Here is a 25,402-nt window from a genome sequence, read left to right as displayed (position 1 = left end):
AAGCCAAATTATTGTTCGAGGGCTCAGCCGCCCTGCCTCCGGGGCTGAGAGCTTAGTCCCAGCTGGCTGCCGGCTTGAGCTCGTCTCCTAGTCTGAACTCAGAGGACACAGGGTACCTGGGTGGCTCAGTGGGAAAAAGCCTCTGCCTTCAGCTCAGGTTATGATTTTGGAGTCCTGGGATCGAGCCCCGCATCGGGCTCTCTGCCCCTCAGGGAGCCTGCTTCCTCTCTTTCTGCCTGCCTCTCTGCCTACTTGTGCTCTGTCGGATGCATGAATGAAATCTTAAAAAAAAAAAAAAAATGAACTCAGAGGACATTCTTTTGGCCCTGCAGGGAACCAGGCTGAGCCGACAGACTCACCCACAGTGGTGGACAGAGGAAGGCAGCGGAAGGCTGGGACTTGGGGACTGGACTTAGCACACCCCACGGATTCCCTGTGGAGATTCAGTCCCTGGTCCAGAGGTGGGAGGCCCCCAGCTGTCTGCTCTTGTATATAAATGCCATTTTTACACACTGAAGTCCCAGGAGCACAGAACACTTACCTGGTTTTCACTGGTCGAGAATGGGGCCTTTGGGGAAGCAGGGGGATTCTGAACCACAGAGGTGAACCTCAGCCCTCCCCAAGTATAATGTCCTGGGTGTGGCTCTCCCCAGGACAGTCTATGCCTCTGAGAGCAGGGGGCCCTAGGGAAAGTTGGGAAGGGGCTGGACAGAGAAGACTTAGCATCCCTCAAGACCCATCTTTCTGGACTTTCCATACTTGCCTTTGACACCCGTTCCCTGCTGGGTGGTTGGGGACAAGTGAGCTAGTAGTGGGGAACAGAGCCCAGAGATAGGTGGGGGCCGCCCAGGGCGCAGCTGGCTTTGGGCAGAGGAGGGAGGCAGCCTATTCCTGTTTGAGAGGAGAAATCTGAAACCATCTCAGGCTTCAAGGTCAGAGGGTAGTGACTGCATGTGCTCTGTGTCCTTCTGGCTCCCGCCCTGCCTTTAGCCCTCAAAGTTTGCTGGCCCTGAAGCCTGGGCCCCAAAGGCTATGGGTGCCCAGAACCCTCTCCATTAATTTCCTGGCCCACTTTTATCCAGCCGGGGACTCTTGGCTCTGCAACTACACCTTGACCCTTTGCATTCGGAACCTGAGCCAGATGTCAACCTGGTGTGACCTTCCTCTCTGTGCCTGAGCTGGGGGTGGGGGGTGGGGGGGTTTGGACCCTGCCTGAATTCCCGGGGCACCTGTCACACAGTCGGGCCCCCCACCCTCCCGCCCAGCGCACTCACCAGCACCACCTCCCAGCCCCACTCCCTGTAGATGGGGTCGTGGGTCTGTCGCCACAGGTACATGTAGCTCTCCACCACCTCGGGCCGCAGGATGTAGTAGCTCTCGCTCAGCTGCGTGGCCACGGCCTCCCTGCCCGAGTTAAACCAGAAGGCCTCGGGCCCCAGTTTGGTATCTGCGGGGAGGACCAAGCAGAGGACCTGGGTCAGATCTCCCAGCTCCTGCTTTTCAGGACCCAGCTGCCCCAGGAGCACTCTCAGTGGCCTGGAAGTCCTGGCAGGTTGACTGGCCCAGGCCGAACCCTTGCCTGCCCTGCCGAGCCTGGCAAGGCCCAGCTTCCCTCTTGGCCTAGGCAGGCCAAAGCAAGACCCTTGAGGCCTCGAACATTGTGTGGTTTTAGAATCTGAGAGTCCAAGTGAACTATGCAGTAATCTGGGGAGAGAAAGGTTTGGGAGATGTTCCCCAACTTGTGTTTTGAGACATAAACTCAGCAAGATGTTAACCAGCCAGGAAAGGATGTTAACCAGCCAAGGACGTTTGGGGAACAGGGGGTCAATGAAGTGAAACAGTTTCCTGCTAAGTCTGCGGGACTTAGCAGGTTCTTTAACATGCTGATCTGCGGTGCTGCTTCTCCACAGAGAAAGACCCCTTTCTCAGGGAAATGAGGCTCCCAGAAGGAGCCTTCCAGAGCTGACAGGCTGGGACACTGCTGAGCTCAGACGGGGGAAGAACTGCCCAGAAGGCACATACTCAGGCAGAGGCAGCTAGATAAAGAGCGCTTAAAGAGGTTTGAGATGTTTTGGTTTTTGGGTTTTTGTTTTTGTTTTTTTTTTTAAGATTATTTATTTATTTGAGAGAGAAACCACGTATGGGAAAGAGAGGCAGAGGAAGGGGGGAGGGAGAGAAAGAGAGAAAGACAATGAGCTGAGCTGGGGGAGGGGCAGAGGGGGAAGCAGGCTCCCCGCTGAGCTGGGAGCCCAATAATGTGGGGCCATAATGTGGGGCCGATCCCAGGACCAACTCACTGAGCCATGCAGGCACCCCTCAGTTTTTTGTGGGTTTTTTTGGTCACTGGTTTGTTTTTGGACAATCTGGTGCCTATTTGCTGGAAGGCCATAATTATAACCACCACAGCCACCACTGATTTCAAGGGCTGTGCTGGGTGCTTTAGGTGCATTATTTCGATCCTTAACAAATGTTGTTTTTGTTTTTTTCTTCTTTTGTTTTTTCTAAGGTAGATATTAGGGTCTCTCTCTCAGGCATATGGAAACTGAGGATCAGAGAGGCTAAGTAATTTGTCCAAGGTAACAGAGCGAGCTGTGACTGAGCTGGGATGTGACACCGATCTGTCTGATGCCCTTTCCCTGGACTGTGCTCTTGTTCTTTCCCTCCTGGGTCTGAGACTCTAGGCCCTGAGTTTAGGCGAGAGGGGTCAGCTTCTCCTCCCTTCAGCACCTGCACACCCTGAGTCGGTCAAGTGCCGGGCTCTGGTCCTAAGTGTGCCTTCCTTCTTCCCATCAGGTCAGGACCCCGAGAAGCCCCAGGTTGTTCTTAGATGACCGGAGCCTCACAGGACATCCTACTCTTCCATGGAGGGCTTCACAGAAGGGCTGTACCATTAGCCGGACCGCGGCCTCGTCGAGTTCTTGGATGCTTGCTGCTGCTCCTGGCCGCTAGCAAAGAGCTATTTCACCCAAGCTGTGGACGGGGTCGGGGCACAAGAGCCTGACGTGGCTGTCTGTGGACGGGCAGGCTGGCTGTAACAGCATGCTCTCTTACGTGGTTGTCTTTTATGGTCTGGGTTGGTTGTCCCAGACAAATTGTGAGCTTTTATTATTCCTGAGATTTCGGTTTACGGTTCTGGGTCTTTGAAGGGAACTGCAGAGCCATTGTAAGAACCCCCTTGTGAATTGCGGGCTTCGTGTAACCAGCTCCAAGAGATCTACATCCCACTGGAGGGTCGCAGACACCTTTCAAGCTAAAACATGCCTTCCATGCTGGGGCTGAAGGCAGCCGGCGATGTGCTTTCTATGGGACCCTGTATCTCATCCCGGGAGACCTGTGTTATTGTTCCCGTTGAACAGATGAGAAAATGGAGGCCACCCCACTGGTGAGTGGCAGAGTGGCACCTGAGCCAAGTTTATGGCAAATCTTGGGTCCTCTCCTCCAACCAAGACTGGGATTACACCCAGAGCAGTGGGCACCTCTTGGGGACCCCAGGGGAGGGCTTTTTCTGAGGGGCACTGTCTGCAGAGGCAGCACACAAGAAGAAGCTGGGCATCAGAAGACCTCAGATGACATCAGGAGCTACTTGCGCACTGTGTGACTTTGGCAAAGTCACTTCCCTGCTCTGGGATGACTCAGTTTCCCCACGTGTAAGACAAGGCTCATGTTCTTTAATGTGCCTTCTGACTCTAGTATTTGACAATTCTGCAATGAGTGTTAGGTGGGGAAGGTCAAGAGGCTCTCAAGCCTTCTGGTGATCTTGATTCAAAGAGGGTGATACACAGGGTGGTGCTAGAGGTGGTAAGACCCCCAAAAGGGAGGGGTGCCGGGGAGGAAGGGCAGAGGTACACTCAGGGGTAAGGGCCCAGGGAGAAGGGATCTGCTAGGCTCAGGAAGCCTGGAGGACCCTTCACTCTGTGCCCTTTACACCGGACCTCGACCAAGTTCTCTCTGGGCCTCAGTTTATCTGTGTTGTGAGGTTCAGCAATGGTGCAAGTCAAATGCTGAACAACAGTGGGCACAGGTGCTTGATACATCACCCCTATTCTCCTTTTCACTCAGGGTACAGTCTCAGTGCATCGACAGGACACCCCTTGTACAAATTCTCCATAACTTCCAAGGCAAGACTGCCCTAAGACCGTGTGCCGCTCTGCTGGTTTTTCTAGTTCTTCCTGGTGTCTAGCCTCAGTCTCTCCTCCGCCCCTTCCCCTTGCCGGGTTACCTGAGCGGGCGTATGATTCGTGGCACGTCTTGGTGATCTGGGCTGCGAGCTCTCGGTAGTGGGCCCTCTTTTCTTCCTTGGCATCCTCAGCGCCGAGGGCGATCATGCCCCCAGAGAAACAGGCCAGGTGCCCCATCTTGTGGTCCAGAATCCCCCCTCGCCACTCAGCAATGTAGGTCAGCCCCCCAGGAGAGACATTCACCAAGTAGGTCTCTATTGCCTGGGAGCAAGGTGGGAGTCGGACAGAGGGGAGAGGCGTAGGAGGGGGAACAGAGAAGGGAGGGGGAGAGGACGGAAAAATGAACATTTTGCAGACAGCAGTGAACGCAGCTCTGCTGAGCCCTCCATCCCAGGCAAAGGAGGTCCTTGACCTTGGCTGGCGGCTGGCGGTGGTCCCTGATTGGGCCGTAGGAGGTTCTGCCGCTCGCCTGGCTGAGGCCTGGTGCCTGCTGGGGTCTTAGACACAAGGCAGCTCCCCGGACGGAGTCTCTTGTTTAGACTTTGTTAAACAAATATTTTATTTTTAAATAATTTCTACACCCAGCGTGGGGCTCAAACTCACAACCCTGAGATCAAGAGTTACATTCTCTACCAACTGAGCCAGCCAGGTGCCCCTCTTATTTAAGCTTTTATATCTTCTATGTATAAATATTTTTTTAAAAAATCTTTAAAAATTTTTATCCATCCTCCACGATGTCCTCTGTTAGGGAATCTTAACCTGGAGCCCAGCTGGCCTGTGGACAGGCTCCAGGGGATCCAGAGGCCACTCAAATTGTATGTGACACTCTCGTGTATGGGCATTAACCTGGGAAGAGGGTCCCTATATTTTATCTGGTTTTCGGAAAGGACCCACGGAAAGTTAAGAGCTGCTCTCTACAGGCCCTTACCATACACCTTCTCATTTGATGCCCTCGACAACCCTGGCACACAGCTGTCATTCCCTGTACAGACAAAAGGATAAGTGGCTCATCCCAGGTCACCCAGCCATGCCAGTACAAGGGCCCCCAGATGCCCAAACTGGGCATTTTCTACTACCTGATGGCTGCTTCTTCTGGTAGCAAGGGGCTTTGAGGGCTCCTATCCCCAACTTCCACAGGAGATGATACGGCTGGTAAAGACTCTAAGGAAGTTGGGGGATGCGGTGTCAGGCCAGGGTGCCCCCCATTCCCTGCTGTTAGTCCCTGGGAGCCTGGAGACAGAGGTGATGGCACTGCCTGTGACTCTGGGTCCAGGCCAGGACTCTGGAGTCCTCTGGAGGCCAGGCCTCTTCCTGCATCCCTGCCACTTCCAATCTATTCTCCAGGGGCCTCTGCTCTCTGTAAATAACAGACTAGTTTAACCTGATGCCACAGACATGGCTCCCAGGTGCAGATGCCTCAGGTTCAAATCCTACCTCTGTCAGTTCCAAGCTGTGTGACATTGGCGGGTTCTGTGGGCCCTCTGGGCCTTGACTGCCAAGTAAATGTATGAAAGGGGGACAGGACGTAAACCACCTCGCACGGTTGTGAGGATCAAATGCGCTGTGCGTGCAGAGCTCAGCATACTTGCTCACATGGCGCCCTCAGCACCTGCTGGCTCGGACAGTTTCTCTCCAGTCCGTCCCCTGCCCCAGCCTCTTCGCTGTCACATCCCTCTCCTCCCACTGAGTTTTCCGTGAGCGGAGGCTCGGGGCAGGGGATGAAGCCCCTGAAAACACACAGCCTGGACTCTACTCGGGGAGTTCACCTGTTAGGAGATTCCCAACAAAATCACACACACACGGGAATTACGATTTGTGGTCAGCATTTTGAAAGAAACATGTTGGGACGCCTGGGTGGCTCAGTTGGTTAAGCAGCTGCCTTCGGCTCAGGTCATGATCCCAGGGTCCTGGGATCGAGTCCCACGTCGGGCTCCTTGCTCGGCAGGGAGCCTGCTTCTCCCTCTGTCTCTGCCTGCCATTCTGTCTGCCTGTGCTCGCTCTCTCTCCCCCTCTCTCTCTCTGATAAATAAATAAAATCTAAAAAAAAAAAAGAAAGAAAGAAAAAAAGAAAGAAACATGCTCCTCCTCGACTCCACGGCCCCAGCTTGCCTTTGCGCATGCGCCACCCATCCAGGCCACTGCCACGATGCTCGCCTCCAGTTCCCTTTCCACGGGGTGCTCTCCCCACCTTGTGCATCCCTCCGTGTATGTTCTGTGGCAAACCTGTCTCTCTCCCAGAGACAGATTTTAAAAAATCTTTAAAAATTTTTATCCATCCACCTGACGGCAGAAGCCACCACCACCCCCACTCTCCAGCCCCGAGCAGGCAATACAGTAAGTCCTCAAACAACATTCACTCCTGGATCTGTTCCTTTCCCCCTCCTGCAAGGTCCCCCACGGTGGGCTGGCTCTAGGACCTTCACTGAGTAGCAGGTGGGGAAGCTCTGATGATGTGAGTGGCAGACCACCTGTGCCATGGGGGATGGAGGAGTGAAGGGGCCTACGGAGCCGCCCACTCTAGGGCTGGGTTTGCTCTTGGGCAGAATGTGGTCCACACCGGTGGGGAGGAGGGGTGGCAGGCTAGTCCAGGGTGCAGAAATCTGGTCCAGCCACCCGTTGTGGACACTTGGGGGAAAACACAGACATCTCGGGGAGACCCCGTGAAGCCTCCCCTGGTGGCACAGAGACTGTCCCTATGGGTTACTTCCATTTGGGGTTCACCCCAAGCTAAGTAATCATGGTAAAGAGGAAATGACAGACCAGTCTCATTGTGAGGACACAACTGAGACAAGCAGATAGGTGTAAAGATGAAAAAAAAAATCGAAACAAACAAACAAACACACAAAGGCTTTCTAAAACTCTAAACAAAACACAAGACACCGCAGGCTGGCAACTGACCAGTTAGGCTTAAATCATCTAAGAGACCAGCCGAGCTGAGGGGGAAGACAGACCTGGGCTTGGATGCCAGCTCTGCAATGTAAGGGTTGGGTGACTCTGGGCAAATGATTTCCCTTTTTTGAAGACTCCCTCTCCTAATCTGTAACAAGGGAATAATTCCTGGGATGGCTGTGAGGTTATTCAAAGACTCTGCCTTCCTTTGCCTCCTGGAGGGGACCCCGTTGGCCTCACTCTGCAGAGGGATTTCAGGCAAGCCAGGCTCCTCTGTGGTTGGCAGGAGCACTGGATCTGGAGTCAGTCCGATCTGTGTTTGCACCCCGGCTTTGACACTGGTTGCTGTGGGACCTCAGTTTCTCATCTGTAAGATGGGGCTAACTAAATAAGACAAGGTAGTCATGGCACCTGCCTGGAGGAGGCCACCGAGACAGATGCTCTCCTTGTTCTTGTTGATCTCCCTCCTGTGACCCTCAGGGGTATGCCCTATTGGCCTGTCTGAATCATCCCCAACTCACCCCAGCTGGGCAGTGGTCTCACCCCACCTCAGGGCAGCTTTCCAGGCTGTTTCCTGGGCCCGGGCCCAGACATTCTGATGTAGCCTTGTCAGGGTGCAGCCTGAACAATGGGATTTTATAGCTTCCCCAGTGATTTTTAATGTGTGGACAAGGTTGAGAATTACTAGAATATTCTTCAAAGTCCCAAACTTGCCAGAGGCCCAGTCTTTACCCAGGGTCAGAGATACTCCAGGCTATTCACTGGGGATATCAAACAAGGGGAGCAAAGCCAAGGTTCTCTCCTCTTCAATCAAGTGCTTTCCATAAAACTCCCAGTTTGCTTAAATAATTCATGGCCATGTCTTTCCTTGAAGCCTCAACCACTGTGTGCCCTGAGGGCAGGGAACCAGGCTGCTCGCTAACTTCATGTTTACCCTGCAAGGAATGGTGGAAAGCGCAGACAGGCCTTTGCCAGCAGCACACTCTGCGCAGGCTCAACACTGATTCCCTGACAGCAGACACTGGCTGTGGTCTGAGCTTAGTTGAAGCTTAAGCTGGGGCTGAGATGCAGACGGAGATGGGACTGGAGCCGCAGCAGCCGCTTCATGACCAAGGTCTTGATGCTGGGGAGCTGGGTGGGGAAAACTCATCACCAAGCCTACAGTTTAAAAAGTCCATGGCTGTGGAGGCTTGTTTCAATGGGTTTCCTTTAAGCACTACCATTCCTGGCCAGATTCATGCAGCCAGAGGATAGTTAGAGCTCATTCATCCGTCTATGCAACTGCTCATACCCTTCCATCCACCATATCCACCCACGTATCCATCTTTCCACCTGCCTATCCACCCATCCCTCCATCTCTCCTCTACCAACCCACCCATCCATCCATCCACCCATCTACCCTTCCTCCTGCCCATCCATCCACCCACCCAACCATCCACCCAACCATCCACCCATCCATCCACCTAACCACCCATCCATTCTTCTACCTACCCATCCATCCACCCCTCAGTCCTTCCACCCACGGATCCATCCATCCATGCATCCCTTCAGCAATCATGTGTTCATTTGCTCACATGGTTATTGTACACTTCCTATGTACAGGTACTATTGTAGGAGTGAGGCAGACACGGTGAGTGACTGGATGAGATCCTTGCTCCTAGATAGCTCACATTCTACTTGGGGAAGACAGACGATGAGTAAGCAAACATGTGCCCGGAGTAATTTTCAATGTTGATGAAGGTGAAGAAGAGCCTAAGTCTGGTGTATATGACAGAGAGGCTGTGAAAGGCCAGTTTCCAGGGGCATTTGACTTGACCAATAAATGGGGCCCAGCCATTTGAATGCTATTCTAGGTAGAGAGGACAGGAGATACAAAAGTTCCGAAGTGGGAATGAGTCTGGTGTGTCTGAGGAAGGCGGGGGACCAGAGCTGAGAGTAAAGGGGGAAAGAGTTCAAGGTGATTGGTAGGTCTAGATCATGTGGGCAAAGGTGAGGAGTCTAGCTTCTTCCAAATGCAAAAGGGGAGCCAGTGAGGTAGGGACATGGATCTCCAGTTCTTCTGGCTGCTTTGTAGAGGGAGAATGGACTTCAAAGGGGAGGGGATCAAGAAGACTAGTTTAGGGGACATGACACCTCAGACCAAGGTGGTGGCAGAGTAGATCCAAGTTGCTCAACTTACTTTGTAGGGAAACTGAGGCCTGGAGCCTACCCAGTGCCTTTTCCTTAGTTGGGCTCCAAAGTACCTACTGATGGGTTAATGGGATTCCGTAACCCCCTTTCCAATAGCTCAGGCTAACCACCTTCCTCTTCTATCCTAATTCTCCCTCTCTTTGGAGAGACTCATTTCAGCCTACCATGCCTTGTTCAGTTCACACCCTGTAGACACAACAGTTGTGGGGAGAGACAGTTGGAGGGATACTGGGAATGACTTAGAAGATCGGGCTTTAGCTTCAGCTCTGCCAGCTCTGTACTGTGTGGCTTTGAGCACGTGCCTTCCCCTCTCTGGGCCTTGTTTTCCATCCCCATAAAGAGAAGGAGCAGAGTTGGACGATCTACAGGAGGAGGCCCTTCCCTGCTTACATAGGCTAATTACAATCCCTCCGGCTCTGCAAGGAAATGGCTGAGGGTCTTGCTTTGGCAGCCTCATTTGGGGGCTCCCAGACCAATGTCTGGCTGTGTTCTGGGCTCTAAGACATTCATGGAAGGCCAGACACCGTGATTTCTGAATCAGACTGACTGCTGCTATAAGACCTTGGACCAACGGCTTTACCACCTCGAGCGTGAGTTTTGTGTCTGTAAAATGAGGATGCTAATGTGGCCCTAATTTCAAGGCATCTGAGTAGTCACAGCTGGGTGTGCAAAGCACATGGCTGGGAGGGAGAAGATCTTGTTCTTCTGGCCAGCTCGCCATGGGGGATGGGTGGGTGAGGCCCTGGCACTCAGGGGTCAGGGCCAGAGCTAGGGTGAATGGCCAGCTGCCCACGAAGGAGCAGGCGCCCGTCTTACCTCCAAGGCTTCATAGTACATATCTTTAGCCTCCACATCTGTCTTGGCTGACATCAACCAGGATTTGATCAAATATTCATAAAAACTGTCCCCGAGGCCTCCAACCGAGACATGGTCTGTGAGGAGAGAGAGGACGGCGCGTTACCTCCAACTGCTGAGGCTGCTGGGCCGGCCCCCCAGGGGGAATGCACCTGGGCAGCGAGCACCCCCCCACCCCATCCCCCGGGGGCCACATGCGGGTGGGGCAGCCTCTGAGCCCTGTGGGAGTAGGGGCTTACAGGAAGCCCCGGGGCGGGACTTGGGGAACCCAGGACCATCCTGAGCCCTGCTGTCTGGCACACGAGTGCACGGCTCACCCAGGTGTATAAATCATGTCCCTTTAGCAGGCCAAGGACGGCAGGGCCTCTGGTTATTAACTGTAAATGAGTTGCATTTCTTTAAAAAGATAATCTGGTGGCAGGGAGTTCAGAGATTTTTATTACCCGGTGACAAACATGGTAATTAATGCTGGGCAGGTTCATAAAAGGCCACGGAAAGGAGGGACGGGAGGCTTAATTGAGTCAGAATATGGAGCCACTTGGAGAAACCAAGCTTCTGCTGCGCAGACTATGAGAAATGGAGTTTCCAAGGAGCAGGGGTTGGGGAGAATCGGGTCTGAGGAGCCCGTCTTTGCCCTGGGGGCATCTGCCTGGAGTGGCCCCCATGGGGCAGGACTGAGTGACTCCACCCAGTGCCATCTCTGGAGAAGGATGGTCAACCAGGAGCACTTAACCAGAGAAGCGAGACAGGGACAGCACTTCACGCACATGCTTTAAAAATTAATAACAGGGAAACATAAAGGCATTTAATAGCTATAACAAAGAGCAAACTTCAGTTTCCTGTTAAGATGCACTTAAGCAGAGAGACAGAGAGAGGAAGGAAAATGGGAGCAGAGTAAAGTGGGGTGGGGTCGCTGGCGAGGGCATCTCCAGCTCCTCTGGAGAAAGTGGGGGTAGGAAGAGAGAAGGGAGGGAAAGTCGGTGGGGGGAAGAGAAGAAGGAACAGGGAATCCATCAAAAGCTGTCATTTCTCCAGGGTTTACGTGGGCCCGGAGCCTTACTGTACTACCTGTAACAACCTCCCAAGAACCCAGCAAGGTGGGCACGGCCAACCCCTCTCCCGGAGGGGACAACTGTGGGCAGGCCTGCAGGGCTCCTCTAAGGCCACCAAGGGGGCAGAGCTCTTGTTTTCTGCTACTTTCCAGCTAACCAGAGCACGAACGCGTGCTGTTTCTCTGCCTAGAGACAGAGAAGACAAGTGTGAGGGGAGTGGGACCCAAAGTCAGAGGGTGAAGACAGGTGGGGACCAGAAAAGGGGGCTGAGAGGAAGACCCAGAGTAAACCAGCCCTTCCAGCTCCTTCCGGCCCCATAAATAACTCATGGCCCAGCAAGGGCTCAGGACCTGTAAAAACTGGAACAGACCAGAGAAATCCTGAGCCTTGGGAAAGCGCAGGAGGGGTTCTGTGGGGGCTGGATCCTGCTGTGTGAAGAGATACGCAGCAACACAGCACATCCCCGACCCCCCCCATTGCTACACAGTGGACAGAGCACAGAGGAAGGGGCAGGAGCACGCCGGGTCCAGCACGCAGATGCCGCGTGCACAGCTGGAGCAGGAGGTATGTGCCTGACAGGGGTTAGGGAACGCTGCAAGTCAAACCAGGCCGGCCTCTGCTGAGGGGACCCCCCCCCCAGCTCACAGACCACAGAAGAGGCACACAGGCCGGCAGCGGGGTGAAGTGGAGGAGGGGCTGCCATCGCCACACTCCTTTGGGCCTGCCGCCTGTCACTGTTTTCTCTGCCACCCAGACACTCCTAGCCCCCTGCCTCCCCAGACATCTCCCACCTGTGGTGTCCCCTCTATCAGGTACACCCCTGCCGCCCCTTGCATGGCTAGCACCTTCTCACTGCTACACCCCAGCTCAGGCATCCCCTCTGCAGAGAGGCCTTTCTCGGTATTGTCATAAGCCCGCTCATCATCCTTCCCTACGGGGGGACCATGAGGAACGGGTGAGAGAAGGCGCACGCAAATCTGGCCCCACGGTGCCTCACGTGGGAAGCACTCCGTGGCAGCCAGTCCTTCCATTGCTGGGTGTGTGCCTTGCCCGTGGCGGCTCCCAGAGCGGTGGTGTCGGTGTCTGCCTCCTCCACCAGGCTGTGGGCTCTCTATGGGGAGGGGGGCGAGTATGATTCGCATTTTACACCCACTGACTGTATGGCACACGTGGACACCCAGTAAGTCCCGAAGGAAAGAAAGGAAGGGAGGTTTGAGCTGTGCTGGGAGGGGCCTTGAATGCCAAGCCAAAGAGTTAGGACTTCATCATGTGGTTGCAGTGTGTCTAGGATGTGGCTGAGGGCTCCACCTGGCGGGTGTGTGCAGGAGAGGGGAGTCAAGCCCCCTGGGAGCTCTACGGGTGTCTGCAACAGGACACCCTCTTGGGGATATGGGAATGATTCTCATTTGGAGGTCCCACTGCTTTCTGGCTTGTGTGTGCCTGCAGTGTCCTACCCCAGCACCGTGTGGTACATAGAGAGCGCAGAATGGGAATTGGAAGACACAGATCTGCCATTAGCTCAGGGCAAGCCATTTTCCTCTCTGGGCCTCCACCTTTTGATCAATAAAATGCAAGAGGAGCATGAACTGGTGTCCATGAGCCTGAGCAGAGATGGGCCCTGCTGCTTGCTGACCTTGTATGTCAATACTGTCATCACACTTGCAGCAAGAGGTGGTCACCGCACAGTCTGGGAACTGGGTGGTAGGAAAGTACCACTAACCCGGGAGAGGCTGCCAGGCTGGGGCTGATGGGCAGCTCACACTGCTAACCCCACTGGGAAGAATGTGGACTTGCCACACCCTCCTGCTGAGGAAAGTGGGGATTCAGGCAGCGGACCAGGTAGACAAGCCCCTCCAGGGGCCACGCTGACTGGCAGGCAGCCTTCTGAGCTCTAGGTGACTCTGCGAGGATGGGTCTCGTCTGTGCCACGTACAGGAGCCTGGTGGACTTACCCTGGCCATGAGTCCTAGTGGCAAGAGGGTCTTGGCCTCCCCCATTACCCTGAAGCTCAGTGTCCAGCAGGAGCGGGGGGCAGAAGGAGCAGGGGCATGGGACCAGGACACAGCCCCAACTCTCCCTCCCCAAGCGGCAGCTCCTGTGGTTGCAAATGGGCTAGCCAAGGATTCAAGAAGAAAGTAAACACACTAAGCTTACGCAAGTTGGGAATGTTCTTGTCCGTTGGAAAAACATACAATTACCAAAAAATCCCAATGAAACCACAGAGAACCTAAGATGAGCCTGGTTGCCGGAGCTGGGGGTCGGGGAGGAGGCAGGCAGGTGCCTGGATGAGCAGGGCTCTAGCTTTCCCTCTGCCCTTTAGCAGGCCTCGCATTCATGTTTTATTAATATGAAACAATTTTCTATAGGTGACCGACTTTGCTCAGCCCAGCGACCCCTGGTGCAGCCTGAAAAGAAAGTTCTGCTTCTCAGCAGGGTGGGAGTGGGGAGGCTCTCTGGAATTTGCCAAGGTAGCTGCTCATACAGGGAGGTCACGCCCCTCTCCCTCCTGATGGCTTCTGCTGCGCTGTCCCAGAGCAGCTAAGGCTGACAGTCGGGTAGTTTATCTCTTTACCCAGTCAGGCCTTGCAATTAAAAGCAGTAACAGTTATTGAACTGTCTTCCCATGGCCATAATCTGTAATTCAAACCTTCATTTTCTCCCTGCACTTTTGGATTTGGCAGTGTGTTTTGGTTAAAAATACCTTGTATTTCTGTAAGTGGTTCTTGCAGGAGGCCACTTGGGGGTGAGGTCATCACAGGGGAAAAGTCCTTGGGTCACATTTTCTGGGCCTCCTGGACCTGCAGTCACAGAGGCCCAGGGTTGCGAGAATAAGGCCTCGGCAGTTTCTCTCTGGTGTCCCTGCAGGCTGGCCTGACCCCCAGGCCCTGCTTGCCTACTTTTACTTGTTACCTTTTGGCACAACACATATCCTCTTTGGAAGATGAACTGAAATCCATTTCCTGAAGCTTCTGACCATTACTCCCCCACCCCTCCATGGTGCACAAAAAAGCCATCTCGAGCTCTTCCCCCATTTGCAAGAGAGGAGACCGAGGCTTGCAGTGATGAAGGGCATGTCCCGGAGCCAGGCCGTCATCAGTCTCCCGTGCTTTGCTCCAAGCCCCTGATGATGTCGTAACAACTAGGGCTGGCGGCAGGGGAGAGGGAGAGGGCTCCCTGTATCAGCAGAAATGATGGAGGCATGGGAGGGGGGGCAGGGCCAAAGGAACCTGTCGCCACCAATTCGCGCTGTGACCTCCTAGCAGGAGCAATCCCAGGGTCCTGGGACACCCTCCAGCTTGCATGTCCCTGCAAATCCCATTCTGTTTCTGTGGGTGGAGCTGGGGGCTCTCAGTGAGCTTCCCGGGCCCACGCCCACCTGGCTGAGCACAAGCCTCTGAACAGAGAACAGCAGGAATCCCAGGACCCATTCCGGCCTGTGTGAGATACAACGGTAAATTCATGATTTTTGTATCACTATATAGTTGGGCTCTGGATTAAAGCTGGAGGTGGGGCACTCGATCCAAGGGGCTGGGAGAGGACACGTGGTCTTTCCTGGGGCCAGCCCTAGAGTAGAGAGATGGTGCTGTGTGGAATGGCCCCACTAGTCTGGGAGTTGACCAAAGAGGCTTCAGTGGCACCCTAAGAGACAGAAGTCTGGAGGCAGCAAGTGTGCAGGGGATGCAGAGGGCAGGCCTCGTGACGGGGCAGCCACCACACCTGTCACACAAGATGACACAAAACACAACGGCAGTGAAGACCCCCACAGTGGCTGGCATCCGGGAGCCTGGAGCAAAGGCCTCGCTGGCCTGGGGCTCTGACAAACGTGTCCCTGCTCACTTGGCCGAGGTGCCTCACACTGGATCCTGGTGGCAGTGACCACAAGGTGGGCGGCGGCTTCCCCATACTCACGTTGCATCCAGTTCCCACTCACTGGGCTCAGGAAGTTGGGGTAGAGGCCAAAGGGCTTGTTGATCTTCCTGAGGACCTTTCGGATGTTTCTGACCTGCCAAGAAACGGACAAGAGATGCACCCTCACTTTCTGGAAGGAGCCGGCAGGGCTCAGCGGCCACTGCTGAAGGAGGAAGCTTGTTCGGATCCGAAGAGGAAACCGCTCAGCCGAGGCAGGAGGGAGAGCTGCGTGACAATAGCAGGCCGCAGCCTGGAGGTGGCGAGACCGCCACGTCCTGGGCCCACGTGTGAGGCACGGCAGGCCATGGCCACGGGGGAGCCTGGCCACTGCCTTTGCACTGACCCCTCCACCTGGGGCCCTGCTAGGCCTCCCACACTCCCCTCACTTTACTCCTTCCTCACTGTGCACTGCTTTGGGGGATGGGCCTTTTCAGGCGGGGACGGGGGGGTGGTTCCTGTAAGCGATAGTAGCCCCGTTTGTAAGAACTATGGGTAAAACTGCCTTTTAATAGGTCAGAAATTGTCAATACCAGTCATTTCATACAAGGAATAAATTATTGTGTCAGACATCATAGGACCATTGCAGAGGAAAGGCCTGGGCTCCTTCACACCCTGCCCTAACAACAGCCCTGAACATTTCTCAGTCCTTCTGACCCAGACCCATCACCTGCGTCACCTTGGAACCTTCGGACCACCCATCTGGTATTATCTCTGTGGAACAGGAGACAAACCCGCATCCCGGAGTTTCAGCGGCCTGCCCATGGTCAGAATTCATAAGTGGCAGAGCCGGGACACGAGGCAGGGCTCAAATGGCCACGCGGAGTAGCCCTTGTGCTCGACACGGGTCAGGGCAGGGACCGTGCGGTAACACGCGGCAAAGGCTGCCCGGCTGGAGCAGGAAGAGGCTAGATTTGCAACCTCTGGGGTTATAAAGGGCGAGAAGAGGGAAGGCTTTATCCCTTGGGGTCTGCTCTCTGGCAGGACACATAATCCTTCCGGCACAGAATCCTGGAGAACAGCAAGGCCCTCGGGGACAGTACTCTACCGTGCTTGTAGATTTATCTACAAGGCGAGGAGCAGGGAGAGCAGCCTTTCAGCTGTCAGACCTTTCTTTCCAGGGAACAGCACTTTGCTTTACCACATGAGATTTCATATCCATTTATGTTAACGAAGTCCATTATAGGGGACAGGAATGTGCTTGTACCTGAGTTATTCTCGACTGTCCTGATGGTGAGCAGTGAAGCAGGCTAAATTAGCTCCCCTGGAGGGTACGGGTGCTTCTAGAATTTGGGCCAATTTGTTGACTGCCAATAATTGCCTCTGTGGGAGGCATGATTGGGGGATGAAAATAGCCAGAGAATATAAATGTAGAGGGAGACAGAGAGACAGGCAGATGGACTCGAGGGGGAAAGCCTGAAGCCTGCTACACTAATCTGGTCTTCAAAGAACGTGGGCTTTGGAGTCAGAAAGTCCTGGGCTTGGATCCTTGTCACTTACCAGCTGGATGACCAGGACAAGTGACTGAACCTCTCTCAGTTTCCTCCTCTGTAAAATGTGGGTAACAAGACGACCCACCTCAGGGTCTGGAGGGGTGGACAGAAACACTATAAGGGTATCCGACACATAGTAAGTGCTGGGGCGGTGGTGGCAAGTTTGTCCAGACTAACCAGGGACTAGAGTGAGCTCTCTGTCCCGCTCCAGCGTGAGCCAGTCCCAACCTTCCCAGTGGAGTCTGACCCAAGAGCAAAGGAAATGGGAGGCTGGGGGAGGGAAGGCTTGGCGGTAGGAAAACGGATCAGCAAATAAGACCCATCAGGAAGTGGGATGGAACTTCTTTCATGAACTTGAAAGGCGGGGTGTCACAGGTGCCAGGGTCCTCCCAGTACAGGCTCTGAAGGCAGGTCTGACGTGACAAGCTATTTAAGAGGGGGGTAGTAAACCCCAACACAGAGGAAGTGATCAAGGGGCTGAAAAGCTCTTCTTGAGCTTCCTAAGAATGCTCAGGGAGAGTCCCATACTGAATAAGCAGTGCTCTTAAATCTGGCATCAAAAAGCACATGGGCACTTATTAAAAATGCAGATTCCCAGGCCTGGGTGACGCCCGGAGATGTGTTTCCTCTAGGCTTGCAGGGTGATGTTGGAGGGCTGGCTGGTGGACACAGGACTGGGAGCCACTGGGTAGAGTGTAAAACCTATGATCTCCCAGCTCCCCTGGCACCCCAAGAGTCTAACCTTCAGAGAAGGGAAGGCTTTGGGAGGGGAGAGGCCTCCAAAGGGACATTCCCAAAGGCAGGACTTTAGCTCCTTAGGCAGGACTCAGGGAGGGGCAGCTGCTGGTGGAGCCCAAGCACCCTCTGAGGGTATGTGTGAACCCTTCCCTTCCTGGGGTTTAGTGTTAGACCCGAGGAGACATTTCTAGATGACGGCGACTGCCATGGGTGGTCATGTGGAGGAACCCGTTCTTCCGGAGGGCTTCACAGAGGGGAAGGAGCGGGCAGCTGTCAGGCAGGCTGACAGCCTTGAGGCCAGCTCTCAGCACCCCTTGTGCCCCGAGCCAGCCTGGTAACAAACAGGAAGGGCAGACGTGTGCCTCTGCCGTGGAGTGCAACCGCTTTGCCAGCCTGCTGACAACGTGAGTTAGGCAGGCATCTGGAAGGAGAAGGCGGCAGATCACACACAAAAAAGTTAACTGTCTCTGGAAAGGGGCCTTCTGCACCCGGTGGCCAATTCCTGCCAACGGGAGCGGGTGCCTGGATTTCAGTTTATGCATTCTCTCCCGATTCCACATGTGCATGGCTGCCGCTGAGCTGACAGCCCCGGTGAGAACCTCGCTGGCAGCTTCATCTCCTCCCTGCCCCGGCAGAACCCTGATGACTCCCTGCGTGCACCTTTCTGCCACCTGGCTTCGGGCATGCATGCACAGGGCTCCCGCAGGCAGCAAGGGCTGTATTAGCAACGGCTGAATTATCGGTGACCAGAGGCCCCCCTGCTGTTTGGGAACCTGCTGAGTGGGGAGAAGAGGGAGGAGCCATTGAGGGTCCGGGAGCAGGGAGAACACTTGCCTTTTCTGCGAAGACCTGGTTGCCAGAGAGCTCGGTCAGGTGTAAGAACTCCAGGTGCAGGGACCCGAACTCAGCCAGGATGCTGCTGCTCCCCGCCATGGCCCAGCCCCAGCTCCTGTTGGAGCCGCTGTGAAAAGACAGAAGCGCCCCTGTCAGCCTGCTGCTGCTGGGGCTGGCTCCCCTGCTGAGAGTAATGTTGTGGGGGAGGACTGCTCAGTGTGTGTGTGGGGGGTAACCCGCTCACCAGGCCCTGTCCTGGGAGTTCCCACCATCTGATCTCCGTTGCTCCATCCTGGGGGTCAGTACCAATAACAACCCCAGTTGCTGATGAAGACATGGATGCCCATGAACAGACTTGCTGGAGGGGATCTGAACCTAGCTAGGCCTGTCTACTGGCACTATTCTTTGTTTCTTTCATCAACCAGCCCCTGGGAGATGTGTGGGCTCTAGGACAGGGCCAGAGCTGCCTTGGTGGCCAAGATCGGGCACCCAAGTTATGCTAAATTTATAAGTGATATGGACAATGCTGTCAGGGACCATGAAGACCCTGCAGGACGCTTTCTGTCTGCTGGCTGAAGGCCATCTGGCCCCTACAATCTGTGGCGCTGTGTGGGGGGTACACTGCTGTGGCTGGGGTTGGGACGGGGACAGATGAAAAGCAGGGACCCCACCTTCTTCCCGCTTCTGCCTCTTTGGGTATTTCCCTGAGTTGGGGGCGGGGGGGGGGGAGGGATGGGCTGCACAGAGAGGGGAGACTAGGCTCACAGATAAAAAATAAAACAGCTTCTGTGTACTGAGCCACTACAGATACCAGAGACAGGGTCAAACTGTTTGCATCTTGACTTCATTTAAAGCCCACAAGGTAAAGCATCATTCATCCCAATACACGAAGAGGAAACTGAGGCTCAGAGAGGGAAGTAAGTTATCAGGAAGGTCGAAGCTGGTAGATGGTGGAGGCCAGATTCAAACTGGGCTCTGTACATCCCCTAATTGTCTCCCACCCAGATGGCCCCGCACCCACCCAGAGGGAAGGGGAAGGTGTCCCCTCTCTGTCCCTCTTCCCCTCATGCCAAGTGTGACTTCTCTCTCCAGCTAGCTCAGTGGGAGCCGTGGGTACCCACAGAGGGTTTCCTGAATAATGGATGCTTCCTGCCCTCGAAGAGACACTCAAGGTCAAAACAGCCACTAATCAGCCAGCTGTCTTTTGTTCTCGGTTTTCCCCACATGAGCCTTCTCCCTCTCCCTCCCTCCCTAGTGGGCTCCCTGCAGGGGGGCCAGCCTGCAGACATGCAGACCAGGGCTGGACAGCAGCAGGCAGTGGGTGGGCACCTTCCCTCTCCTGCTTGTCTTCAAGTGCCAGCTCCTGCGGCGCCCGGCCTGGGCGACTTCAGGCAGGTCGGCTGATCTCTCTCACCCTCAGTTTCCTCATCTGTTAAATGACAGTACCCACACCTCACAGAGCTATCGGGAGGTATAAATTAGGCATGTAATTACTGTCATTTTTCACATTAGGTAATTACGCACATATAAATCATGTGTTTATAGTTTATTAAAATTATTGTTTGAGTTACTGAGTTCCTGATGGGTGCCAAACATTGTAGTGTCTTATTTTATCTTCACAACTTCGGAGGTGAATACCACGATTCTTATTTCATAGGTGAGGATGCTTAGACTCAGAGAGGGGAAGATACTTCTCCAAGATCACACAGCAAAGAACAGAACTGATAGAGCTGAATCCAAATCCAAATCCTAAGTACTCTGTGCCCCCAAATGCTCCTGTTCCGGGCGGTATCCAGAGACCAGGAGGGCTTCTGATTGGCCCTGTGAGGCCCTGGGCTAATAGAGGCTCTGCCCACTGCCTCCCTCCCAGTCTGGTAAGCCTACAAGTGGGTCTGCAGCCTGTGTTCTCTCCCCACAGAAGGGGTCACTCCACAATGCCCCTCCCCAGCATGGCAGAAGCTCCCATGGGTATGTGTATGTCTGTATGTGTGCAGTACAGTTGTGAACATCGGATCCAGACAGACCTGGTTAATTCTAACCTCACGCCACGGCTGTGTGACCTTGGGTGAGCGACCTCACCTCTCTCTGCCTCAGTGTCCTTCCTGGTGAAATGGAGTCCTTATGCTCACTGTGAGGTTGGAGAGAGAGAATCCAGATCCCGTGTTCACATGGTGTGTGGTGCACAGTGAATGCTCCAGAAACACGAGCAATTACTAAGATGTGGCTATCTGTGCGTGGTAGGAGCGTGTCTACACAAACGCATGTTTGTCTGGGAGTGTGTGGTGGCAAGAGTGTGGGACACAGGCGAACCTGTGTATCTCAGCCTGCTGATTTGGGTGGGTGGCAGTCGAGTCCGTCTGTGTGTATGAGTCTGTGTGTATGACAGATTAATCCTTGGACTTGACACTGCCACTGTCTCGGATTCAGTGGTCCCTGCAGGACAAGGGTCACAGCTGTCCCAGCCTCTGCCTCCCAGATAGGAGGAGCAGTCAGGCTCACTTTGGGGCAGGGCCTTGTTACCCTTCCCTCCTGCTGCAACCTGGGCGGGCCCTTCCTCCTGGAGGGCCCCGGGCTGGGTGGTGGTGTGCAGCCCAGTTCCCACCAGTGGGCCCCCTCTGTAAAGAGCAAACTCAGCGCCCCGTCGGCTATAAACATCCCTGACATTCCCCCGGCTGGAACAGGGAGGCGTTTTTTTAGCAACAGACTCTCTTACCCAGAAAATGAAAGGGAGGCGTTGCCAGGAAATATGCATATACATACATATGTATACAGCACCCGCAGCAGGCAAATAGCCTAAAAATAAATGCATTTTCTTAATCAGAAATGTCAGGATCTGTGTTGCAGCCGGTCCGGGCTCTGCGGGACCAGGGTAAGGCAGGCAGCCAGCACAGGGCCACGCACAGACGCAGACGCAGGAAGGAGGGCCGAGCTGAGGTCCTCTCCCAGACTCTAGGCAGTGAGGATGGAGAAGCCAGCCCTGGGACAGAGAGCCACAAAGACAGCGTGATTGCATCTCCGCTTCCTGACAGCTGTGGCTGTGTTTCTCCAGGATTAGTGTTTGTGGGACAGGAATCTGAGCAGTGATCCAAACGTCCAGCTCTGAGAAGTCAACCCTAGCATGGAGAATGGGATTTGACTGGCTCCAGGGGCCCCCTGTGGCCTATGATGAGACTTATGTGAGGTCGCACCCCAGGAATGCTCTCGGACCACAGGGACGGACCGAGTCCCCTTTCCTCTGTGAGGCCCCATGCAGACTAACCTGAAGAGTGAAACCTGCCCAGGACCGCAAGGAAGCAGAGGCAGAGGCACTGAGGCGCTTGACCAGAGCCCAGGGCCTCTACTTCCCTTCCAGGCCACTGGGGGGCGCTGCCGGTGGATGGAGAGTCCAGAAGGAACACATCACTTCAGGAGATGGAATGGGGAAGTCTGGTGAGATGGAAATACTACAACCTTCCCCCCTGACTTAGAGCTGTGGGAGAGCCTCCAGAACGGCCCCGGGGAGCTCCTGGGTGCCTTCTGCAATATCTCCCGGGGAGTCTGCTCTTGAGGCACAGGGGTGGCAGGGCTCCTGTCCCAGGGACGGCCCTAAGAGCAGAGCTGTCAATCTCTGACCAAACGGGCTTAAATCATATCCCCAGTTACCTAGTAGCTATAAGACTTTGGGCAAGTTAGTCGACCTCTCTGAGACTCTGTTTGAATAATGGGGGTACTATAAATATCTACTCTCAAAGGGTTGCTGTGAGGAGTACTTGGTGAGGCAACATCCAGAAACCCTTAGCACAATGCTGGGCACGCGAACTTGCTCAGTAAGCGGCCGGCCCAGCCGCATGGCTGATCTCTTATCCTGCACACAGGCCCGAACACGGATATTTGCTGAAGGAAGGAGCAAAGACTTAGACAAGGATCCTGCCCTCAGGAAGCTTCCAGGCCAGCAGGGAACATGAATAGGCACATGCTGAGGCCATAAGGAGGCAGATAAATTGTCTGGAGGCCAGGAAAGGCTTCTGGTTTTCGTGGCCCAGGTGGCAGGGCAGCTGGCCTTTGGCAGCCAGGGAAGCTGTGAGAGGAAGGCGACCAGTGGAAGAAGAGAGTGAGGAAAGGCAAGACAATGGGGCACTGGGGGTCCCCAGGAGCAAGACTCGTGCTCATAAAGATTCATCCATCATTAAGCTGGTTGGCCATTAGTTCTCTTGACTCTGACCCCACCCCTTCCCCTCTCTGGGTCTTAGTCACCACATCTGGACAATGGGTGGATATAAACACACTTTCATTCCTGTGAGAGGGAAGGGCAGCCTCATGGGGGGCAGGTAAGCACCCCCAGGCATTGGGGCTGGACCCAGCTCCAGACCCGGCTCTACCCTTCTCTCATTGCACAGCCCCCAGTCCCTTCCACTCTGACATTCTGTGACTTAGTGGCTACCCAGAAAGTCTTTAGTTCACACACTGGATTAAGCAATAGATCAGGAAGGAAAATCATGGAAGCAGCCAATAAGAATCAATGTTTTAAAACCAAGTCAGTAGAAAGAAGCATTACTGGTGGCTTCTTTCATTAATGGAACCATTCAGGAGTCTTCTCTGTGGTATAATCCATATTTTCAGCAATGAAAACTTACTATTTTTAAAGAGGAGGTAATTCCAGTAAGTATTATTAAAAATGGATTTGGAAGTCCAGATTGTGTCCAGGAATGGCTAGCTACTGGCTTATGTGACCTGATGAGGGCATTTCTTCCTTGGAGTCCAAGCTTCTGGGTTCTGACACTGGGTTCCTGAAATCTAGCCCAGGGGTCCCTCTGCTCAGGGTCTTGAGACCCCCAAGCAGTTTGGGGTACTTTCTTGTGGCGGGAGCCTGTGATGTGCCTACTGGCTCCTGACCCTAGCTGGGCACACCTGTAGGGCTGTGAGTCAAGGCAGTGTTAGGGCACAATCACAGACCAGCTGCCCCCTCCCCACCATCAGGCCTTATGAATCCTAAGCCCCAGGTTTGGTGACAAGCATTAGCCCTGGAGAGCTCTCGGCTAAAGCTAGTCTCTGCTGTGCCGCTGACTCGTTATGATTCCCACGGTGGGTCCTGTCCTCTCCGTGCCTCAGTTTCCACATAGATGCACCCAAAGCCACAAGCAGGAAACCAGAAGATGGCCTACCTTTTGAAGTTCACAACACCTTTTGGGATACCCGTGGGGGTGTTGAAAGCCGGCAGAAGCTTCTCTCCCAGCTTGATGGCCTTCACTCGGAACACCTGTAAAGGAAGCAGCACCGGCATCGTGAATGGGTCTGGGTGGGCGGGCTCCTGTGGGCAGAGGGGCCCAGGAGTTGCGGGCTGGGGGGTGGGTGGGAGGCTCGGGTTCCAGCCCTGCCTCACCGTGCCACCACTGGGAGCTTCTCAGCAAAGTGTTGCCACCCCGTGTGCAAAACCAGGGAAAGGGCCTTTCCCCCTTGACACTGTGAATCTTTCCATCGTTCCCATTTTACAGACGGGAAGGAGCAGAGAAGGTGAACAGTTAAACTATTGACATGGGGGCCAAGGAGCCGTAAGGAGGCCCCAGGCCCCAGGGCCCTGCTGGAGGCTCTGACCCCCTCACATTGTTCTTCTAATTCAAAAGCACCTGTGACCTTCTGATGCCTTAGTTTTCCTCTTAGGCATCTATTCTAAGGAAACAAGTAATCAAGGATGTTGTAAAGGTTGAATTTAAGGGCTATTTATTCCAGCATTGTTTATAATACAATCGTGGAAATATGACGTGGAAAATAGAAATATAAATGTAAATATAAATAAATAAATAAAACATAAATAAAAATAAACACAAATATAATCGTGGAAAAATGACGATATTCTAAACATCAAACAATATAGAAGTGGTTAAATTAGGACTTATCCATGCAACAGAAGACCAGGCAGCCACTGGAATGATATAGACTATTACTTCGTAACAAAGAAAGGGTTTATAGCTTATGAAAAGAAAAGTAAAATTTGAAATAATGTAATTCAACTTTAGTAAAAATTACATGCACACGGATGCGTGAGGAAAGGCTGGCAGGGAAATACACCAAAATATTAACGATGCTCGCCTAGGGGTACAGGGTAGGCTCATGGAGGAATTTTCTTCCTTTGGCTTATCTCTCTTTCTGTGCTATTTTTAATAATAAAAGCAAGCCTACAGTAAATATTATTTATTTTTTATAACGTGAGATGTAAGTTCCTTAGCAACTGCTCTGGGTGGAACAACACGTTTCCTTTCGCTTCCGAGCTCGAGGCCGATCCAGTCTACCGACCTCCCGCGTGCGGCAAAACCAAGTCTTCTTGGGTCCCCGGGCCCCAGTATGGGCCCCTGAATGGCTCAGGTGGCTGCGGAGGGCCTGAGGTGGGGAGTCTGCAGGGCTAGCTGGGACGCGGCAGCGGGGCCTCTGAGGGCAGCTGTGCCTCTAGCCTGGGAGGCCAGAGGTGGGAAGGGAAGAAGTGCCCCAGGGGCCTGCAGGGCTGGGCGGGAGAAGAGGACAGGGTCCCGCACCAGACAGTGGGTCCCAGGAGTGGGCACAGGGGCCACCCACATCAGAGTCCCGGCGGGAGTTTCTCTAGAACCCAGATTCCAAAGCCTTGGCCCAGAAGCCTCCAGTTTAGCAACAACAAAGGGCTCTCATCTGAGGCTCCTGATAGTGTCACTTGGCCCCCGGGAGGCTGCGCAGTGCGGTGCAGAGGAACCGACTTGCACCTGAACCCACTCCGGGCAGCTGACCGGCTGCCGGCTGCCCCGAGGACTGCAAGTGGTGTCTTCTCTACGCTCTTAGAAATTTCCTCGTCTCCACCTTTGGAAAGCCTGTCGCTGGCGGGCACTGCAGGGTCTCAACCCCACCAGGAAGGATGCTGAGTGAGTGTGCGTGGACCAGAGGGGTACCACCGGCAAAAGAAGAACATGAGTTTACTTATTCTCTTGGAAGTGAGTAGGTGTGGAACAGATTCTGAACCCGATTCCACTCCGTGTGTGTGTGTGTGGGGGGGGTGTTTCCCTATACCAGCAAGCAATTTGCCAGACACCAGCTGGGTACCCTACAATTCAACTCAGTTCTGACACTATCTTCCTGCAGTTCCTACAGCTTGAGGACGGAGTCCTACCACACTGCCACACCTCTCCCTCCGCCCCTCCAGACACCAGTCCTAAGTCTAGCCTGTTACCTGTGCTTCTGCACACCGTCTCTAAGTCAGAGGTTCTCAACAACCCCTCTATGGGTTTGATTAATTTGCTAGAGTGCTTCAAAGAACTCAGGAAACATG

At 54.1% G+C, this 25,402-nt stretch overlaps 1 protein-coding gene across 1 annotated transcript in view; it reads right to left on the bottom strand.

The window, feature by feature from the left end:
• The window catches only part of MAN1C1 (mannosidase alpha class 1C member 1), a 137,104-nt gene that overhangs the window by 2,003 nt on the left and 109,699 nt on the right, over window positions 1–25,402 (bottom strand). The window contains exons 5-10 of the mRNA XM_004741136.3: window positions 23,277–23,371; window positions 18,136–18,262; window positions 15,074–15,167; window positions 10,074–10,189; window positions 4,220–4,439; window positions 1,275–1,447 (exon numbers count right to left, since the gene is read on the bottom strand). Coding sequence (XP_004741193.1) covers window positions 1,275–1,447; window positions 4,220–4,439; window positions 10,074–10,189; window positions 15,074–15,167; window positions 18,136–18,262; window positions 23,277–23,371 — 825 coding nt within the window. The remainder of the gene's footprint in view (window positions 1–1,274; window positions 1,448–4,219; window positions 4,440–10,073; window positions 10,190–15,073; window positions 15,168–18,135; window positions 18,263–23,276; window positions 23,372–25,402) is intronic.

Source organism: Mustela putorius, unplaced genomic scaffold (assembly GCF_011764305.1).
Source record: "Mustela putorius furo isolate JIRA1106 unplaced genomic scaffold, ASM1176430v1.1 tig00003853_pilon_pilon_pilon, whole genome shotgun sequence".
Lineage (NCBI taxonomy): Eukaryota > Metazoa > Chordata > Mammalia > Carnivora > Mustelidae > Mustela > Mustela putorius.
The sequence above is the reverse complement of the archived record's forward strand: the minus strand, read 5'-3'. Positions and strand labels throughout refer to the sequence as shown.